Here is a 20,813-nt window from a genome sequence, read left to right as displayed (position 1 = left end):
GTCGCCTCTTAAATTAAGACGATGGCATAACAACAGGGTGATGACAACATGAAGAGATGATGACGGTGGCGTCGCGACAACGTTATGGCGACAACAGCAGCAAGAAGCTGGAATGACAACAGTGGCACGACCACGGCGGCGTAGCGACAAAGGTATGACGGCGAATGCATGATAGCGCCTGTCTGACGACAACTCAACGACCGCGTTGGCATGACCACGGTGGCACAATCACGATTGATTGACGACACCATCATAATAATAGAATGACGAACAAGGAAGGACGTCCAAGGATTGACGAAGGTGGTGTAGCGACCACGGGATGACGACCATGGAACTATTTCACTGAAGAAATGAAAAGGGCGAAACGATACGACGATGAAGACAACCGTTTGATGACGGCTGTGTGACGATGCCTAAAAGCAAGGAAGAAGAAACCAGGAATAGGCAAGAATCAGATGTATGCGTTGAGAGACAAAGCGGGCTATATGATCACCAATATGGATAAGATAGTTGAAGTGGCTGAGGAGTTCTGTATAGATTTATACACTACCAGTGGCACCCACGGCGAAAATGGAAGAGAGAATAGTCTAGAGAAATTTGACATCCCAGATGTAACGCCGTAATAAATAAATAAAGCCTTGGGAACTATGCAAATGGGGAAGGCTGCTGAGGAGGATCAGGTAATAGCAGATTTATTTAAGGATGGTGGGCAGATTGTTCTAAAAAAATTGGCCACCCTGTATACGTAATGCCTCGTGACCTCGAGAGTACCGGAATCTTGGAAGAAAGTCAACATAAACTTAATTCATAGATAGGGGACGCCAAAAATTGGAAAAATTATAGACAGATCAGCTTACTGTCCGTTGCCTACAAAGTATTTATTAAGATAATCGCAAATAGAATTATTTTGCCACCCAAAGGACCAGGCAGGATTTCGTAATGACTACTCAACAATAGACAAAATTCGCACTATCAGTCAGGTGATAGAGAAATGTGTGGCATGTAATGAACCCTTATATATAGCTTTCATTCATTACAAGAAAGCGTTTGATCCAGTCGAAACCTCAGCAGTCATGCAGGCACTCCGGAATCAGGGTGTACGTGAGCCGTAGGTAAAAATACTAAAAGAAATCTATAGCGGCTCCACAGCCACCGCAGTCCTCCATAAAGAAAGCAACAAAATCAGAATAAATAAAGGCATCAGGCAGGGAGATGCGATCTCTCCAATGCTATTCAGAGCGTGTTTAAAGGAGTTATTCAGAGACCTGGATTGGGAAGAATTGGGCAAAAGCGTTAATGGAAAATACCATAGTAACTTGCGATTCGCTGATGATATTGCCTTTCTTAGTAACTCAGGGAACCAATTGCAATGAATGCTCACTGACCTGGACAGGCAAAGCAGAAGGGTGGGTCTAAAAATTAATCTGCAGGAAACAAAAGTAATGTTTACCAGTCCCGGCAGAAAACAGCAGTTTACGATGGGTAGCGAGGCACTGGAAGTGGTAAGGGAATACATCTACTTAGGGCAAATACTGACCGCGGATCTGGACCATGATACTGAAATAATTAGAAGAATAAGAGTGGCCTGGGGTGTGTTTGGCGGGCTTACTCAGATCGTGAACAGCAGGTTGCCTTTATCCCTCAAGAGAAAAGTGCATAACAGCTGTGTCTTACCAGTACACACCTACGGGGCAGAAACCTGGAGGCTTACGAAAAGGGTTCTACTTAAACTCAGGAAGACGCAACGAGCTATGCAAACAAGTGTGATGGCTGTAACGTTTAAGGGGATAAGAAGAGAGCAGATTGTGTAAGGAAACAAACGCGAGTCAATGATGTCTTAGTTGAAAGCAAGAAAAAGAAATGGGGGCATGGGCAGGGCACGTAGTGAGGAGGGAAGATAACCGAGAGTCATTAATGGTTACAGATGGGATTCCAAGAGCAGGAAAGCGTAGCAGGGGGCGGCAGAAAGCTAGGTGGGTGGATGAGATGAAGAAGTTTCTAGGGACAACATGGCCACAATTAACACACGACCGGGGTAGCTGGAGACGTATGGGAGAGTCCTTTGCCCAGCAGTGGCAGTAGCCAGGCTGATGATGATGATGATGATGTGTGACGACGAGGGTTTACGGCGATGATATGACAGGAATCGCATGCTGAAGTTAGAATGACGACGATGCGACGACCACGAATGAATCGCGATGACGATATGGTAATGAGTGCGTGCCGCTGACTGTATAATGACGACGCTATGCCGATTACGGCGTGATAATCACATAAGGAAAATAGGATGACGATGAATGTGTGATGACCATGGCGTAACAATGACTGCATGACTACAATTTGGTAGCGACAATACCGTGTTGAAAATCGCATGACGAAGCTGGTGTGCCGACGCCAGCATGCCCGTGACGGCATGTCGACGGTGGTCTGGCAATCGATGCACGATAGCGACTGTCTCAGGATGACGGTATAAAAATGCGGCATAATCACGATTTAATGACAAGAGTTTAATTGCAATATAATAATGAAGAAAGATTCACAACGCTGGAACGACGACATTGGTATGACTGCGACGGCATGACGACAATGAGATGACGCTTCTGTAGTGATTGAGATAATAAAACGGCAGCGTGACGACGTCTGTGTCACGACGGTGGCGTGATGACGATGGCCTAATGACAGTCTGGTGACAAAGCTGGAATGACAACAATGCAGCGGCCATGACGATATCACAACCACAAAGATGTCTAGTGGCCCAAGCTATAAGACTACTGGGAGCACTGGGTATTTTGAATGTTAGTTGGAATAATATAGGGATTTGATTCGATTTCAGCGTGGGTAAATAAAACAGTTCATAAGCGACTTTCAGTTACGTTCAGGCTCTTTCTAACGTAATGCTTATACTTATTTTCAGTGACATGAAAGGGTCTTACCGCGAATCATTTCCGGCTGTTTGTATGGCAACCATTGCCATTAGTTGATGCGTGTCAAAGAAGCGAAAAAAATTTGTTCAATATGTATGTATGTGTAGGTATGTATTTATTACGGTGAGCAGAAAAACGATATTTCGTGCAACTCATTATGTTGCAGAAGCGCATCAAGGCAGTCACTTTATATGGCCAGTTATGCGGGTTGTTTTTATCCATGATTACTACTCTTCCAAATGGCCTCGTACACCATACGACAAAACTTATTTGCATTCAAAGCTGGAATAAACAAAAAGACAAGAACCACAAATATAAACACAAGAAAAAGAACGTTGTAGCATACTGCGAATAATTCGTAATCTCGCACAAAAACCAATAGAATTGAAATTACCGCTTTTTCTAACTTGTTGACCGACATCTTTAATCCGTTTTTTAAATGCTACCATCATAGCAATCTGCACTGGGGCATTTCAGCAGACCCCCTTTTAATTCATTCACAAGTAAGCTACGTATTATAGTTGCACGAATTATACTTTACTGACTGACCACATTTTTTATTCAAGGTAGCTAAAGCAGTGCGTAAAAATGGCTTTGATTCACATCATTCATTGTGTTTGGATGACACTTTAACGAGACTCGCACATGAGTGTGAATGTTGTCTATAAGTAAAAACTGACCACTTAAATCACTATTACGAAATTGAAAAAAAATGTTTCATTTACTCCTTTTATTTAATGAGCGGACTGGTGAACTGAATTTTCTGTTTCACCAAGGCACAGACATGAACTGATGCCACCTAGAACTGAAGACATCGCATGGTTTACACGAAACACTGCAAGGAGGCTTTTCCACTCTACTGCGTTGCCCTACAGAATATAGCCACCCATCAATTCATCGTACTGTTTACTTGAGGATATGCTATCAGCATCGGCAATACAGTAAAAGAAAAATATATGTTCGCAAGTACTCCGGCACCAAGTCGTGCGTCCCTGCATGATGTGCATGAATTGTAAAGGCAACGTCGGGCATCGTAAGCTGCCTAAACGGGATCTGTGCAGACTTTGGCACATATATAGCCGCCAAAGAGATGTTACCAGTGCTCTGTACTAAGAGAAAAGCTCCTCCTTCCTGAATGAGGCTTCAGTATAAACAGGATAGGGGTGAAAACGCAATATTACGGTGAAAGAGTGGACAGTGACTTGATTCACTTAACATTGAAAGTATGAGTGTGTGCGATCATAATGAAAGGAAATATAATACTATATAATAACAATTTGAGGTGGGCTTTCATTATTGATGGGGAAGACATGCGAGTACTCACTGGAGCGTCTCAAGGTTAACATCGCGCATTTGCTTTTCTATTTTATTGCGGACAGGCCTTGCGTAGTTGTTTTATTTTTTAGCCTTGGTCCTGGTGGAGATATTAAAATGCGACTGAAATTAAGGCATTCTCAGTATATTTGGCTTGTTTTGTACCATTGTTTCCTGCTCTTCGACAGAAGTTTATTCGAACATCCTAACTACGTGTTTTACTTGAACCGTTTTTCGCCTGTTTATTTTTTCGACATATGCCTGCATGCTCTGAAAAGAGGGCTATAAATTTTATTTCGTGCGCTGCGAATGCGCTAAGGCGTTCTGCATCAGGCTGGCATGTCCGTCGCCAGACCGAAGCGAGATTCGTCAGTCAACGTCGTTGCCTTTCTGTGCTGCGTAGCGTAGCAGTTCTATTAGTTCGTGCCATCGCAAGCGAATCAGTAGGCGTCATGTAAGAGTTGCTGATGCATGTTGAAGCTGCACTCCGTAGGCGATGAGGTGTGACAGGTTTGTCTGACACGACAGAGAAAACATGTGCGGATACGGCGTCGTCACCTCAGCAGAAGGCCTACGCAGCCTACACCAAGCTACGCGCATTCAAGCCACCGCTGCTCCGAGACTACCCAAGCGCTCACTGCGCGCAGTCGTTAGTGTCATGATGCAGTACTTCGCTTCACCGCTTCCAGATGGCGGCGCCATCCCTGTCAAGAAAGATTATATTCTACGCGTTCCTGCAGTTGTTACATTCCTGACAGGAAGTTCATAGTGGACCCTGATATGATACACTTTCGTGTTAAAATGCGAAAACGCAATCTCAAAACAGTGTTGTGGTCAAAGTTGCAATAGTTTACCCGAAACAACCACTTTGCATTATGTGAGCTTAGAGTTACAAATTAACTCAACACTAAAGAATTATACAAAATTTACTCACCAGTAATAGGGATTCGATTTGGGCTACTTGCTATGACATGGCATGCTTCTGTATATTGTTGCACAAAGGACAAACTAATATGTGTTACGTGTGTCAGCGTTCTTTATATTGTACTTTGTTTACCGTATACTGAAGTAACAAAATGTTAATATCTCCTATGTGCTGAGATTTGTTGCAGAAACAACTGCTCTGCCACGGTTAGTGCGATTATGTCAGCCTAAGACTTGTCCCTATTTGACACATCTGACCTGAATTGCCAGCCCTTCAAGCAATTTTTCATGAGGCATAGAGCCTTAAAAAACTTTAGCAGTCCTGGATCCTCACTAGGTGCAGTTCTCTAAATCTTGCTTGTTCATTTGTGGTGCCAAAATAGTGCAAGTGATAATTTGTATTGTTCTGTAACATAAGCTTATCCTTGTATAATTGTAATAAGGCTATTTTATGTCCACTGCGAGGTGATGACCACCCTATTCGATCTACAATTACAATTCTCTTACACCAGCTGCACATTTCTAGGCCTCATTTGTTCATCTCAGTTTTGCGCCTGTGCCGATCATGCTTTCTTTCTTTGAGACCCATTTGACAACTGTAGTACAGCAATGGTCAACTTTCCTACGCCTTGCACGATTTTCCTTACCCCATTTATATGGCTTACGTTGGAGAACAATATGACCTTCTCGCGTTCCCTCTACACAATGATGTCTGCGGGTCTCTGAATGTTAGACCTTTCATTTTTATTCCATCGCTTGCTGCATGACACTTTAATTCTTCTCCAAGCTTTGCACACATATATGACCCACGGTTGTGGCCCATATTAGACATACTTAACAAGAAATTTAGCTGCATGTTCCTCTACAATGATTGAGGTAAGATGGCCACGAAGAACTGGTAGTTATTATTGCATCCACTTCAACTCATTTACTTTGCAAATGAACTTCAATAATTGCGGATGAAAGCACGCGTTCGCTAATGTTGCGATGATGAGAGCTGACGCTTGCGCTAGGCAAAAATTGCATACTTACTGCTGCATGCAGTCATGCACGCCTCGCACGTTGTAAAGTGGTTCACACTTCCTGCACAATAGCCGACCCTAAATCGACGGCAGAAGTTCGTGTAGTAATCAAAGGCCCACAGCTGCTGACGGCCGTCGCATAATTGAGAATTCGGATGCACGTGACAACGTGGTCGTCGTTTCTGGCTCGCTGCAATCAAGCAATAATGGTTCACATTTCGAGAGCACAATTCGAAATCATTGATACATGAAATGATCCACACAGGAACATAGGCTGAAGAGAAAGTCGACAATTTACTTTCAACATCATGCCTACATACTTAAAGTCCTGAAAGGCTTGAGTTCCACAATTTCAACACGTGTTCTAAAGGTAAGGAGTATTTGAGCGAATAAGGAGTCATATCTGCTAAAAGGCAAGTTTTCTACGTCCCTAACGAAGATGGCGTAATAACGGAAACCCGAACACGCTCGGTCATCCGGGAATTCTCTAAGGACGCCCCTTTACCAAACCGAGTGTCGCTTGGATTCTGCAGTTATCCCGTGACGGAATACATGGGGTCTGCTATTCAATGTTTCAGATGTGAAAGACATGGACATATAGCGAAATATTGTAAAGGCCCCATCCGCTGCAAGATATGCGCTGGTACACATACGCATAAGGAGTGTACGTCATGTTCCCAGCCTCGGTGTGCAAACTGTGGAGCTGAGCATGCTGCGTCATACGGAGGGTGTCCTAAAAAGAAATCAGCCATTTTTGCACGGACGATGGAGCAAATCCAAGGAAAAGTGCGGAAACGACGACAACCACCACCGAATCCGGATGTGATGTATACATCTACAAACCAAAAGCAACACGACACGGTGCAGCGCAGCGACACGGCTTTGAAAAAGTCCTCCGCCTCAGTCATGAAAGAAACCCAGCAAAGGCCTTCAACTGCAACGAATTCATCAAAGCCCTCAAGTGATATAACCTCAAGCCCACGACAGCAACAAGTGTCCTCAAGGTCGCAGCAGAAGAACAGGAAGAACCAAGAAAAGTTGTTAGATGGTAGCACTGCTAATGAGATATCAAGTATGCTGATTCCCATGATGTTCGCCGCAATCAAGGCTATTCTCCGTGCCAGCCCATCGTTTAAGAGCATCCCTGAAGTAGAGGCCATCCTGGCTTTGGAACCGCTAGTGTCGTCTTCTTTCACGGCGCGAAGCCGTGATTCTTCGCAGTAGCAACGATGGCTTCGCCGACAATCGTCTCACAAGCGGTGTCCACCAACAAACACTTCCGCACATGTACTATATTCCAATGGAACGCTCGCGGCCTGCACTCGAAGTTAGCCGACTTTAAGCATCTTACGCGAGTGTACCAATTCCCTTTTTTAGTCATTTCCGAGTCTCGCGTCGACGAGCACTTTAGGATAAAGGGTTATTATTTTCATCATTCAAGGCGACAAAATGGAATTAGCCGACTGCTCGTTGGATTTCGCAACGACATGCCTGCCTCTGCGATTGACGTAGCACAACATGACAAGAACAAATATATTTGTGCAACCACAGTCATTGCACCCAAAGTGTTTACCCTGACCGGCGTCTACTTGGACCCAGGATCACCTTTCGACGTGACTAGATTGGAAAACTTGTTGACAAACACTCAGTCTCCACATATTATTTGTGGCGATTTCAACGCGCATAACGAGATCTGCGGCAGTTCACATACATGTGCTCGGGATGCCAAGCAGGCGAAGCTTTTTGCAAAATACAATATACAAGTAGAGCCCTTGAACGATGGCAGCACAACATACCTGAAAAATCCGACTACTGTTAGCTGCATTGACGTCACATTCGTATCAAGTCAAGTGGCCCCTATGTTCGGATGGTGTACAGATTTCGAGACTCGATGTAGTGATCACTACCCGATCCTAATCTCTGCCCTTCATTTTCGGACGTCGCCCCGAAAAGTGAAACTGAGGTCTGTAGACTGGGAAGCTTACACAGCAGCCGTAGACAAAGGAATCACAGCCTCGACTACGAATAAAGAAATAATACCGACAATAGCTCATTGCCTCAAACAATGTACCCGTTCTGCCACTAAGCATTGCAATGTACCAACAAACGACGTGGAATTTGAAAGGTTATGTGCCATTCGAAGGCGAGCCGAAAGGAAGGCTCTACGTACTAAGAATATCGAAGACCTCAGAACTTGTCGATGGGCACAAAGACATACGACGTTACCTCACGAAACTGGACCGAAAAAGGTGGAGGGACTTTTATGGGACACTGGACATACGACAACCGCTGAGCAAAATCTGGCGAGTCGTCAGAGGCATTCGCAAAGAGCCGCAACAGCTTTATCCTTGTATCGTCCTCTTATTACATGAGCGCGCATCCCTGAAAGAGGTGGCAGAGCAGTACTGCAGGCTCCATTCCAACGGGGCACAACCTTTGCGGCAAATTGCAAGTCGTCAGCCTAGTCCACCTCGAGCTACCCTTCCTGACTTAGAATTACCATTCACCATCGAAGAGCTCACGGCAGCAATCAGCGACGTAAACAAGCGATCATCACCTGGTCATGACTGCGTGAGTTACGAAGCGCTCGCAAATCTATGCCAAACATCTCGCCTACGCCTTCTGGAGTACTACAACGCCTCATGGATAACTGGGGAGGTTCCTGCGGAATGGAAGCTTGCGAAACTCATTCCTATATTGAAACCAGCGAAGCAGCCAACAAATTACGCCTCCTTCAGACCCATATCTCTGCTTAGCTGCGTAGGCAAGCTATTCGAAAAAATGATCTACAAACGTCTAAATTGGTTCCTGGAAACTACAAAAGTTTACCCGGAGAAAATGAATGGCTTCCGGCAAAATAGATCCGCAATTTATAATGTCATTGCCTTGGTCTCATCAATTGAAGAGGAATTGGTCTCTGGAAACATACCTACTGCTTTATTTTTAGACATTAAGGCAGCATATGATTCGGTCCATCATAAAGCAATAATTGACGCTTTGGAAACCCTTGGTCTTGGAGGACGGCTCTACGCATGGATTGAAGCCTATCTTCAAGGACGCCAACTTTTAAAGTGTACCCCGGATGGTCCCACGGCGCTTTATGCCGTCGAGAAGGGAGTGCCACAAGGAGCTGTGTTAAGCCCAGTATTATTTAATTTAGTCCTCCTCCATCTGAAAAGAAACCTGCCCCCTCGCGTCAAAATCGCACTGTATGCGGACGACATCTGCATTTGGAATGCGGCGCGTTCCCGCAGTACCACCCAACAACGCCTCCAGAGAGCGCTAGCAAATATATCGGCCTACCTAAATCCAAGGGGTCTGAAATTGTCTCCCGACAAAAGCGTTGTCATGGCTTTCACGCGGAGGTGTACGGAAAAACACCCACTAGTGTTGGGTGGTCGTGCCCTTCCATACGTCAAGACGCAAAGGTTTCTTGGGGTGACCATCGATAGGAACCTCAGATGGTCGCCCCAAGTGAAAAAACTGAGTGAAAAGATTTCCTCGGCGTCGCACGTATTCCGATTTTTAGCCGGATCACAGTGGGGCAGCAACTCGATCAATGGTGCTCCTCCATAATGCCTACGTCGACGGAACACTACAATATTACCTCCCGATCCTGCACAAAATATCTCTCACAAGCAAGAGAAAACTCCAGGCAGCACGAAACAATTGCCTTCGCGTATGTCTTGGCCTTCCGAAGGGATCGTCCCGCTCAGGCACTGTAGCAGAAGCTAGATGCCTGCCTCTGGAAGTGCTATGTTCACAGGAGACACTTCGGATACACCTCCGCCACGTCATTCACACAAAGACTCACTTTTTAAAGGATATTTCCAGAACCCGTGCTACATCTAGCTTTGGGAGGCCGTCGGAAGCATATCTATTTCGATTCCTGCTCAGGCGTCACAAATTTTGCCGCGAAACGTTTCACCATGGACACTGTCCCCACTGGAAATCGTGCCATATATACCTGGAATCAGTGCGAAAAAGAAAATGCCTCAAGCAGCGACTTATCAGATAGCTTTAGAATATATGCACAAAGAATACGCAGCCGCAACGCACATAGTCACAGATGTCTCTGCAACTCCACATCATTCATCATGCGGACTTTTTGTTCCCTCTACAGGGCAACGATTCTCGTTTCGTCTTGAGCGAGCCACATCATCTACTTCAGCGGAGCTATATGGCATTAAGGAGGCCCTTGTGTATGTACTTCGACAGCAGCCGCCAGAGACATGCGTGATTTTCACAGACTCAAAAGCAGCCCTGCAAAGTATGTGGAACAGGCACAAGCTTTGCAGTAATCAACCAGCAGGATTTGACATTGCTTATCTTCACCACAGGGCTAAGATTGCTGGGCATTGCATAAAGTTCCAGTGTATACCTGGCCATGCCGGCATTTCGGGAAATGAAAGAGCGGACGAAGCTGCCAGAAATGGACTCCAATACCGCAAGTTCAAAAGAAAATATATTACAAAAGCCGACGCTTCAAACATGGCCAAAAAATATGCCTATCAAGAAAAAGACTGCATCTTCAATCTGCCGCTTCACCAAGATAACTTCCTACGTTACATTGACTCAGAAAAGAGACCGAAATTCCACGACCACTTCCCCGACACTTAGAGACATTGTACCATCGTCTTCGACTGAACGTGGCATACAGGAACAATTATCTGTACCGCATAGGACTTACCACTAACCCATACTGTGATAACTGTCGCAACTTAGAGACAATTGAGCACATATTACTAGAATGCCCCGCGTACCGCGACGAGAGACAATTTTTTGAGCACCAAATGGATATGATTTGCCACGAACCGTTAACGTTACCGAGCATCTTAGGTCCAATGCCCGGCCCTTCAAAACAGCGACGGGTGTTGGATTTATTGTTGAAATACCTGACAGAAATTGGTCAAATAGGAAAGCTTTAAAAATTGATTGCTTCCTATACAAAAGCCTAAATTTACTCGCCATGTCACCTGTAAATATTAGTATCAGGTCCACTCGGACATTTCTTATTTACTTTTATCCTTTTTTTCACCCACTCCTTTCTGGAATCTTTTAATCCCATTCCCCATCCCTATACAGAGTAGCATCATCATCATCATCATCATCATCAGCCTGGTTACGCCCACTGCAGGGCAAAGGCCTCTCCCATACTTCTCCAACAACCCCGGTCATGTACTAATTGTGGCCATGCCGTCCCTGCAAACTTCTTAATCTCATCCGCCCACCTAACTTTCTGCCGCCCCCTGCTACGCTTCCCTTCCCTTGGGATCCAGTCCGTAACCCTTAATGACCATCGGTTATCTTCCCGCCTCATTACATGTCCTGCCCATGCCCATTTCTTTTTCTTGATTTCAACTAAGATGTCATTAACTCGCGTTTGTTCCCTCACCCAATCTGCTCTTTTCTTATCCCTTAACGTTACACCTATCATTCTTCTTTCCATAGCTCGTTGTGTCGTCCTCAATTTGAGTAGAACCCTTTTCGTAAGCCTCCAGGTTTCTGCCCCGTAGGTGAGTACTGGTAAGACACAGCTATTATATACTTTTCTCTTGAGGGATAACGGCAACCTGCTGTTCATGATTTGGGAATGCCTGCCAAACGCACTCCAGCCCATTCTTATTCTTCTGATTATTTCCGTCTCATGATCCGGATCCGCCGTCACTACCTGCCCTAAGTAGATGTATTCCCTTACGACTTCCAGTGCCTCGCTGCCTATTGTAAACTGCTGTTCTCTCCCGAGACTGTTAAGCATTACTTTAGTTTTCTGCATATTAATTTTTAGACCCACTCTTCTGCTTTGCCTCTCCAGGTCAGTGAGCATGCATTGCAATTGGTCCCCTGAGTTACTAAGCAAGGCAATATCATCAGCGAATCGCAAGTTACTAAGGTATTCTCCATTAACTTTTATCCCCAATTCTTCCCAATCCAGGTCTCTGAATACCTCCTGTAAACACGCTGTGAATAGCATTGGAGATATAGTATCTCCCTGCCTGACGCCTTTCTTTATTGGGATTTTGTTGCTTGCTTTATGGAGGACTATGGTGGCTGTGGAGCCGCTATAGATATCTTCCAGTATTTTTACATATGGCTCATCTACACCCTGATTCCGTAAAGCCTCCATGACTGCTGAGGTTTCGACTGAATCAAACGCTTTCTCGTAATCAATGAAAGCTTTATATAAGGGTTGGTTATATTCTGCACATTTCTCTATCACTTGATTGATAGTGTGAATATGGTCTATTGTTGAGTAGCCTTTACGGAATCCTGCCTGGTCCTTTGGTTGACAGAAGTCTAAGGTGTTCCTGATTCTATTTGCAATTACCTTAGTAAATACTTTGTAGGCAACGGACAGTAAGCTGATTGGTCTATAATTTTTTAAGTCTTTGGCGTCCCCTTTCTTATGGATTAGGATTATGTTAGCGTTCTTCCAAGATTCCGGCACGCTCGAGGTCATGAGGCATTGCGTATACAGGGTGGCCAGTTTCTCTAGAACAATCTGTCCACCATCCTTCAACAAATCTGCTGTTACCTGATCCTCCCCAGCTGCCTTCCCCCTTTGCATATCTCCTAAGGCTTTCTTTACTTCTTCCGGCGTTACCTTCGGGATTTCGAGATCCTCTAGACTATTTTCTCTTCCATTATCGCCGTGGGTGCCACTGGTACTGTATAAATCTCTATAGAACTCCTCAGCCACTTGAACTATCTCATCCATATTAGTAATGATATTGCCGGCTTTGTCTCTTAACGCATACATCTGATTCTTGCCAATTCCTAGTTTCTTCTTCACTGTTTTTAGGCTTCCTCCGCTCCTGAGAGCATGTTCAATTCTATCCATATTATACTTCCTTATGTCAGCTGTCTTACGCTTGTTGATTGACTTCGAAAGTTCTGCCAGTTCTATTCTAGCTGTAAGGTTAGATGCTTTCATACATTGGCGTTTCTTGATCAGATCTTTCGTCTCCTGCGATAGTTTGCTGGTTTCCTGCCTAACGGAGTTACCACCGACTTCCATTGCACACTCCTTAATGATGCCCACAAGATTGTCGTTCATTGCTTCAACACTAAGGTCCTCTTCCTGAGTTAAAGCTGAATACCTGTTCTGTAGCTTGATCTGGAATTCCTCTATTTTCCCTCTTATCGCTAACTCATTGATCGGCTTCTTATGTACCAGTTTCTTCCGTTCCCTCCTCAGGTCTAGGCTAATTCGAGTTCTTACCATCCTGTGGTCACTGCAGCGCACCTTGCCGAGCACGTCCACATCTTGTATGATGCCAGGGTTAGCGCAGAGTATGAAGTCTATTTCATTTCTAGTCTCGCCGTTCGGGCTCCTCCACGTCCACTTTCGGCTATCCCGCTTGCGAAAGAAGGTATTCATTATCCTCATATTATTATTTTCCGCAAACTCTACTAATAACTCTCCCCTGCTATTCCTAGTGCCTATGCCATATTCCCCACAGAGTAGCATGCCAGCGGTTATATACGCACCGGCAAAATTCTCTGTTTTTCTAATAAAGAGCCCTCTCTCTCTCTCTCTCTCTCTCTCTCTCTAAAAGTAAAAAAGAAAGGATGTGTAGAGGTTACAAAAAAAAAGTCAATTTTCACACACAATAATATGTTGAAGGACAATTAACTGCCGATATTTACTTGCCATAGAAGAAGACTTCTCGATTGCAACATATTCACGAAAATGGGCTCCTTTTACTTTCCATAGGTGCGTTGATGCATTAACGGCCAGTGGAATTTTAAAAATACGCAACATATTCAATAATGAATAACTACAGAAGGAACACACTGCATATTTAAGCATTTCATGTCGATAATCATGTACGGGCCAAAACACCACATTTAGCCAACCATGCTCATTCCAGATCGACCTACTTGTCCTTCGTTTATGCTTCTTTCGCTCGTGTAATATTTTTCTCAGCTATTCGATGTCTTTGATCAATAGATCGCTGTAATAGGAGAAGTGCTGAAGACAGCAAGTACTTCTGTGTGCACAGCGAGTTTATTTTTTGTAATACTTAAGTACTTCCCTCTGGAAGCTTATCTTTACGTGTTTGTTTGCAAAATGATGTCGTAAATGAGAAGTATATCAAATTGATTAGACCCTCAAACATTTTCACAACAAAGTGCTCCGCATCTCCGAAATCATTCGTTAAACAGGTCACCTCGTTTTCAATGGTCGGGCGCCATATCACTCATACCAGATCGTGCAGGGCATCTATAACAAAATAACTTTATTTGCCATGAAGGAAAGAGACATTTAGTGATTTAAGTATACAATTTTTGTGCGCGCATTGTCTGATAGAGTTAGTAAGATCTTGATGAGGGCTAGTTGGTTCATACTTAGAACTGAGATTAAACAGCCCGAAAAAGACGAGGACACAAGGAAACAAATACCACAGACAAGCACTGATGGAATGTGCGGCTGCAGTTATCCTTACTGCGCCGGTGTTCACGAGAGGTTCGTGGCAAAATTCAGCAGCTACTCAAAATAAACAAGCACATAATTGAATGCCGCTATTGTCTGTCATGGCGTCAAAATCTTTTCTCCATTTAGCGGAACTTTAGGGCTATTGCCCTATCTGGCTTTGAAGATGTCGTCGGTAGTAACGATTATATCACGTCTTCATCAACCATTCAATAGCCGTTACATCCACTGATGCGCTACAAAAGCAGCGCGCAAGTTGAGTAATTCCTGTAAGTGTGCAGCAGGACAATTTCTAACATCGGTATGCTCTTCGCGTTCGTCGCTACAACCCCATCGCTAGTGCTAACGCAGCACGCATTTTGGTGACGTCTGCGGAGGGCAGTGGCATTATCGCTACGCAACCTTCGCTGTAAAGTAACAAACTGGCTATCAGGGAAACCTAAATTCTTTTTTTCGTTGTATGGGCAAATTCGTTCCGTTTGTCAATGTTGTGGAAGCTAATTCTGCAGTGGGATAGTTGGTTGGACATAACACTGTTGCGCAGAGCGACAAAGGGACAGGACTTGAGCGAGAAAACACCACACGTCAGCTGTTCCGTGTTTGCTCGTTCAAGTCCTGCCCCTTCGTCGCCCTGCGCAACAGCTTTAAGTTCTGGAGACATTCACAAAACACATAAGTCAAACGAATGCGCCCGGGTCCTTATCAATGCGTCCTTACACAATTCAATTCGCCCCCATTGAAATGTCGCCGCCTCGGTTGGAATTTGACTCCGTGACATTGCGCTCAGCTGCGCCACACCGTAGCCGGTAAGCTACCACTACGGCTCAATTAGGTTTTCGCAGGTGCTTTAGCTTGCAATGTTTACAGCAGTTAACCGCTAGTAAAAAGAAGACAAGCAAGGAGCTTAGTGTCCTTTCACTCTGTGAAGAAGCATGACCAGTAAAGCTACGTATATGAGCCCCTACTGACGAATTTCACCTTCGCCACAGGTCGGGCGACATTGCGCTACCTTCGGTATCGCTCCACGTATGAGGAGTGCTTAATGCCTGCTTCACCTCCACTCCGGGTCGGTCCGCATTGCACTAACTTCGGTATCGACGAAGGTATGGGGAGTGCTTAACGGCTGCATCAGCTCCACCGCGAGCCGGTCCGGTATTGCACTATATTCGGGATCGGCCTACGTATGGGAACTCCTTAGCGCCTCTTTTACTTCCGTCGCCGGTCGGCAAGGCATTGTACTATTCTCGTGATTTTGAATCTGCAGAAGGACACGATCCTGGGGGAACTAGTCAGTAACAGCTTAGCTGCAACAGTAATGTAGTATAACCTGAGCACAGTTGCCTTTAGAACACTGGCATGAGCTGTAAACCTACAGCGGTTCTCTTGTGCGTATCAGTTGTGCAGTACTTGCGGTGCACTTTTAACAGCGAAGCTGCTTATGGCTAGGCTCTGGCGGATCTTCTCCTTGGACATAGACGAACTATTTTTCATAAGTGCACCGATCCCTAAGATAATTCAACACAAGGCCGATCCGTGGCGGAGCTGAAGCACGCGTTAAGCGCTTTCCACACGAGGGCCGATCCCGAAGACCGTGCAATGCAGGGCCGACCCGCGGAGGAGGTGAAGCCGGTCTTAAGCACTCCTATAAGTGGGCTGATCCCGAAGATGGTGCAATGCCTGGCCGACCTGCGGCGGAGGTGAAGCAGGCGTTAAGCATTCGCCATACGTGGGCCAATCCCGAAGGCAGTGCAATGTTGGGCAGACCCAAGGTGGAGGTGAAGCAGGCGTTAAGCACTACTCATACGTTGGGTGATCCCTAAAATTGTGCAATACCGAGCCGACCCGTGGGGGAAGTGCAGTAAGCGCCGCACATTCCCAGCTTCGTTTGTCATCCTTCTTCACAGAACGGAACGGCACTGAAGTTTTTAAGGCAAACATGGAGCGAAGTAGCATGCACCTTCGGTGATCACCGATCAACATAGTATAGTTTACCGTATACTGGATTACTATTTGGCCTTGGGTAATTTATGTGCCCGTGTATGTAATTTCGGAAATGCATGGTCAAACTACAGGCTGGCTATTTCGAATACTCTGTAGTTACAGGCTAGTCTAATACAATATTACCATTACAACAAACAATATCATACTGACGGTAAGTGTATTAGATATTACGTGCCGTTGTGCCAGTTTTATTTGTTTACGTCTATACATACGTGCCCGTGAACGCGCCAATTACGTGCAGCAGTGGTGCGGTGATAGTAGTAGAACTGGTAATATCTGCTACGTATCATATACCACGCAACGCTTGACGTTTATAGAATGTTGCTCAGGAACTCGTTAGGCGATGCTTCATACGCCTTTGTTTTAATTTGTAGTAATTGCTAGGGAAATGGAGCACGACGCTTATGCTAAGTGTGCAGGAATGCTTGCTCGAAATTCTTTTCTCAAAGTTAACAGTGCTTCTGAAGAGTTTCAAGACGGTTTCAGTTATAGATACCAAAATTCTTACGACATATGGCAGTCGTTTTAGAAATATCTGAACGAGGTCTCACGTACGGCGCAATGTGGTATTGTATCGACTCGTGGGGTTGGGCTTATAAAAACCATGTTAAATACAATTATCAAGCTCTACAAACACGCAATTGGAATTATGTCTCATTCTAACTATTACGGTCACACTGCCCCATTATTCCACCAATATCAAATATTATCATTGGACTAGTAACGTAAGCCGAGCGTTACATTATTTGTTTATAGGGCTGTTAAATTCAACCACCCCTTCAATTCAGACATATTTTACTCATCATGACGTCGTACAAGAAGAGTAACTGAAGGCCATTTTATACTCGCACCATGTAGCAATGTATACGGAGAGCGTATGCTACAGTTCACAGGCATTAGAACCTGGAACAAACTTCCAGCGGGAATCATTAATACCTCAAGGTTTTCTAATGCCCTGAGACAATATTTTCTTTCTTTGTTAAAGGCGGAGTAATCATGAAGTCCATAATATATCTGTGCGAAGGAAAAAAAGACAATTGTGTTTTATAAACTATTTGCTTCTTATTTTATGTAATTAGTGGGGCACGATTGTGTTGCTTGTAAAATGTCATATTTCTCTGGCTTTTCTCATTACGTACGTACTGTAATTCAAAAATTAGGTTTCGTCAACCTGTTCAGTACTAATCGATAATTGTTTCGCGTTCTTTGTCGGCTCTATTGACTTACCTTTTGTTGACTTGTGAGTTTACAATCAACAACCATGTATATAGAATTATTATTGCTCTTTCTGTGTTCTTTGCTGTGCTAGAATTTTCTTTGTATTTATTTATCGGACTTTCACCTAGCCTTCGGCTACAGGTCCCAAATATATTTGTTACTGTGTACAATAACAAGGAAATAAACATTTCATTTCATTTCAAATGTGAGCGCCGATACTTCGTTCGTGACATTTAGAGAAATATTGCTAATAAAAGGCGGTAGCTGTGTTCGGAAGTAAGGCAGCGTCAACTCAAACTTCGACATTGAACTTTGATACCTGATGTTTCAGTATTGTCGTAACAAACTGGGCTGCTGCAAAAAAAGTCAAAATTATTGCATTCCAGACACTCGCTGCCTTGCTGCATCTGTTTTACCTTAACGTCACGCGGCTATAGTCGTCAGGATCAGGAAGGTTCTTTTTGATTATGAGAATGACCATAAGCATCTATCTCTGTGCACCAATGAGAAGTATGAATTCTGCTTACCCACGGTTCGATCAGTGTGACCAATACACGTCCCTCTTCCAATTCTGAAAGCCGCATTGCGTTTAAATTGGTTTACCTTCAGCCGGCGAGCAATTACCCTTCGAATATTTTAAAAATTTGCTAATTTAGGATGAGCAGATTCCTCTTTCTCAAAAATATCACTCGCATCGCTAATCTGCAGGACGGAACGCAAGCAATACACCAGTGCAAGGATAATTAGTCTAGGGATGCTTCCTGAATTCATAACTAGGACAGAAAGAACTTGTGACTGCATGCAGTTGCGTGGAGTATATGTACTTACGCAGGCACGTGTTATGACACTGCCTCTCTGTGGCAAAACGATTAGTGTTTTCCAGACAACCACCCGAGACGAACGGCTTACAACTTCTTGAATTTATATCAAAATAATAAGCCAATTTCACAGGATGGCATATTCCACGATCCGGTCGCTGGGTACACCGTCTGAATTCCTTCCGTTTTCTGGCGGACACTGAAAAAGTTTGACAAGGTGTGCGTGCGAATGTGCGTTTTTTTATATATATCACGAGAAATGGTCAATTATGTTGGGCTGAGAAATAGTTTGATTAGATGATCATATGCCTCTTGGGTACAATGATCAGAGTAGTTTTTATGGACAGCAAGCGATCAGGAGAACAAGTATTGCTACATTTGAAAACTGTACAACTTCCAATCAAGTGTAGTGAACACCGCAACAACGCTGAGAAAGCTTGATTAGAGGACAGTGCTCCCGAAGCTTGCTTGTGTTTTACAGACAGTAGAGAAAATGCAGATACTTGCATAAACAAATGTTCACACACACACACACACACACACACACATATATATATACTGGGCATACTCCTTATACGGAAATACGACAATAAATATAAAGGCATACAGTAATGATAACGTTCTTTTCTAAAGCTCGCGCCCAATTTGTGAAGCAGAAAAGGCAAATTATATAAGGTTACGTGCCAACCACACTCAGTGCCAAGTTTCGTTATAAACCCTCTGCTACCTGAAACATGCATCCGTTAAAAACAAAAAAACTTCCCTTCCCGGGTCAGTAACATGTATCTAATTAAAAGTGTGTTAGAATGAAAACCTGTGATTGAAATTACACCGAAGGTTCAAAAAGGTCATGTGATATCAGCATTATAGATAATATAGAAAATAAGATGATGAGCATGCTTCTTATGTACGTGTGCTTGTCCCGAATAATCCATTTTGTAGCCTCCAAAACTAAGAAGCAGTAACAAAAGCCGAGGAAAACAAAGACTACGTGAAACATTCTTCGACCTGTTCGAGCAGGACGTATTGCCACCTTAATAATAAACCTCAGACTTTTTGACATCTTGTCGGCAATGGTGTTCACATGATTATGCAAAGATAAGTGTTCTACAAAAAATTACTGCCGAACTAATTTAACGACGAACGCCGACGGCAAGGCAATTAGCAGTTGAGGAATGTAGCTGGCCACTGTAATTCTGCAATCACGTTTATTTAAGGTATGTGGTGTTCATTCTTAGTCTTTGGTTGATTCGGCTATATGAGGCATACTCCTGTATCATCCCCCCCCACTTTGCTATAGCACCCACTTCCCAAGGTCACACACGAGCATGACGACTTGCCGACGACTGTATCACCGGGATGCTGTGACGAAGATGGAGTGACTAAGAAGGGATGACGTATATGGAACGACAAACGAAGTAAGAGCCCGGCGGCATGGCAACATTGATATGACCGTGCAACAAAGATGACAACACGATGCCGATGGCATGAGAAGAAAGAGAAGAGAACCATGGCATGATAACGACGATAAGATTGCAACCGAATAACGAAGCGGGGTTTACAACAATGGCATGACCTCGATGGCACGATGAATATGGTATGACAACGAAAGCATGATAGGAATTACCTGACCCCGAAGCAATGACTGCGATGAAATGACAAGTGTGGTATAATTCCAATAGATTGACTACAGCCTAATTACGATATAATGACGAAGAAAATTGACACCGATAAATCAACGAAGATGACATGACGACGACCCCATGACGATGGTAGGATGTTTAAGTCAGAGTGACGAGGAATAAATAAACAAAGACGGCATCACTATAAAGAAGGACAATGAATGCATGAGGGGGACTGCTTAACAAAGACACAGTGACGCCAATGCATGAAAACAGTCTGGAGACAATACGGTGACGACAGGTGCATGACGATAATGGCGTGACGACGTTTGCATCACGAAGCCTGTATGACCATGATGGTATGACGACCTGGATGACAAAGCTGGAGAGACGTCGATGGCACGACCACTACTCGGGCATGACGACGACGGAATCGAGACAGATACATGGTAGCGACGGTGATGACGACGCAGTGACAACAGTGGAAAAAAATGGCGCGTAATCACGATCGAGTGACTAACGTTGACGTCGAC

At 44.3% G+C, this 20,813-nt stretch overlaps 1 protein-coding gene across 3 annotated transcripts in view; it reads right to left on the bottom strand.

Annotated features, from left to right (window-relative positions):
- Window positions 1-20,813, bottom strand: part of LOC142587946 (actinia tenebrosa protease inhibitors-like) — a 73,119-nt gene that overhangs the window by 27,238 nt on the left and 25,068 nt on the right. For 2 of the 3 annotated variants that reach the window (XM_075699335.1, XM_075699332.1), the window contains exons 3-4: window positions 18,669-18,857; window positions 6,195-6,374 (exon numbers count right to left, since the gene is read on the bottom strand). In XM_075699335.1, coding sequence (XP_075555450.1) covers window positions 6,195-6,374; window positions 18,669-18,857 — 369 coding nt within the window. The remainder of the gene's footprint in view (window positions 1-6,194; window positions 6,375-18,668; window positions 18,858-20,813) is intronic. The other variant, XM_075699334.1, reaches the window with a different exon arrangement.

The sequence above is a fragment of the Dermacentor variabilis genome, chromosome 7 (assembly GCF_050947875.1).
Source record: "Dermacentor variabilis isolate Ectoservices chromosome 7, ASM5094787v1, whole genome shotgun sequence".
Lineage (NCBI taxonomy): Eukaryota > Metazoa > Arthropoda > Arachnida > Ixodida > Ixodidae > Dermacentor > Dermacentor variabilis.
The sequence above is the reverse complement of the archived record's forward strand: the minus strand, read 5'-3'. Positions and strand labels throughout refer to the sequence as shown.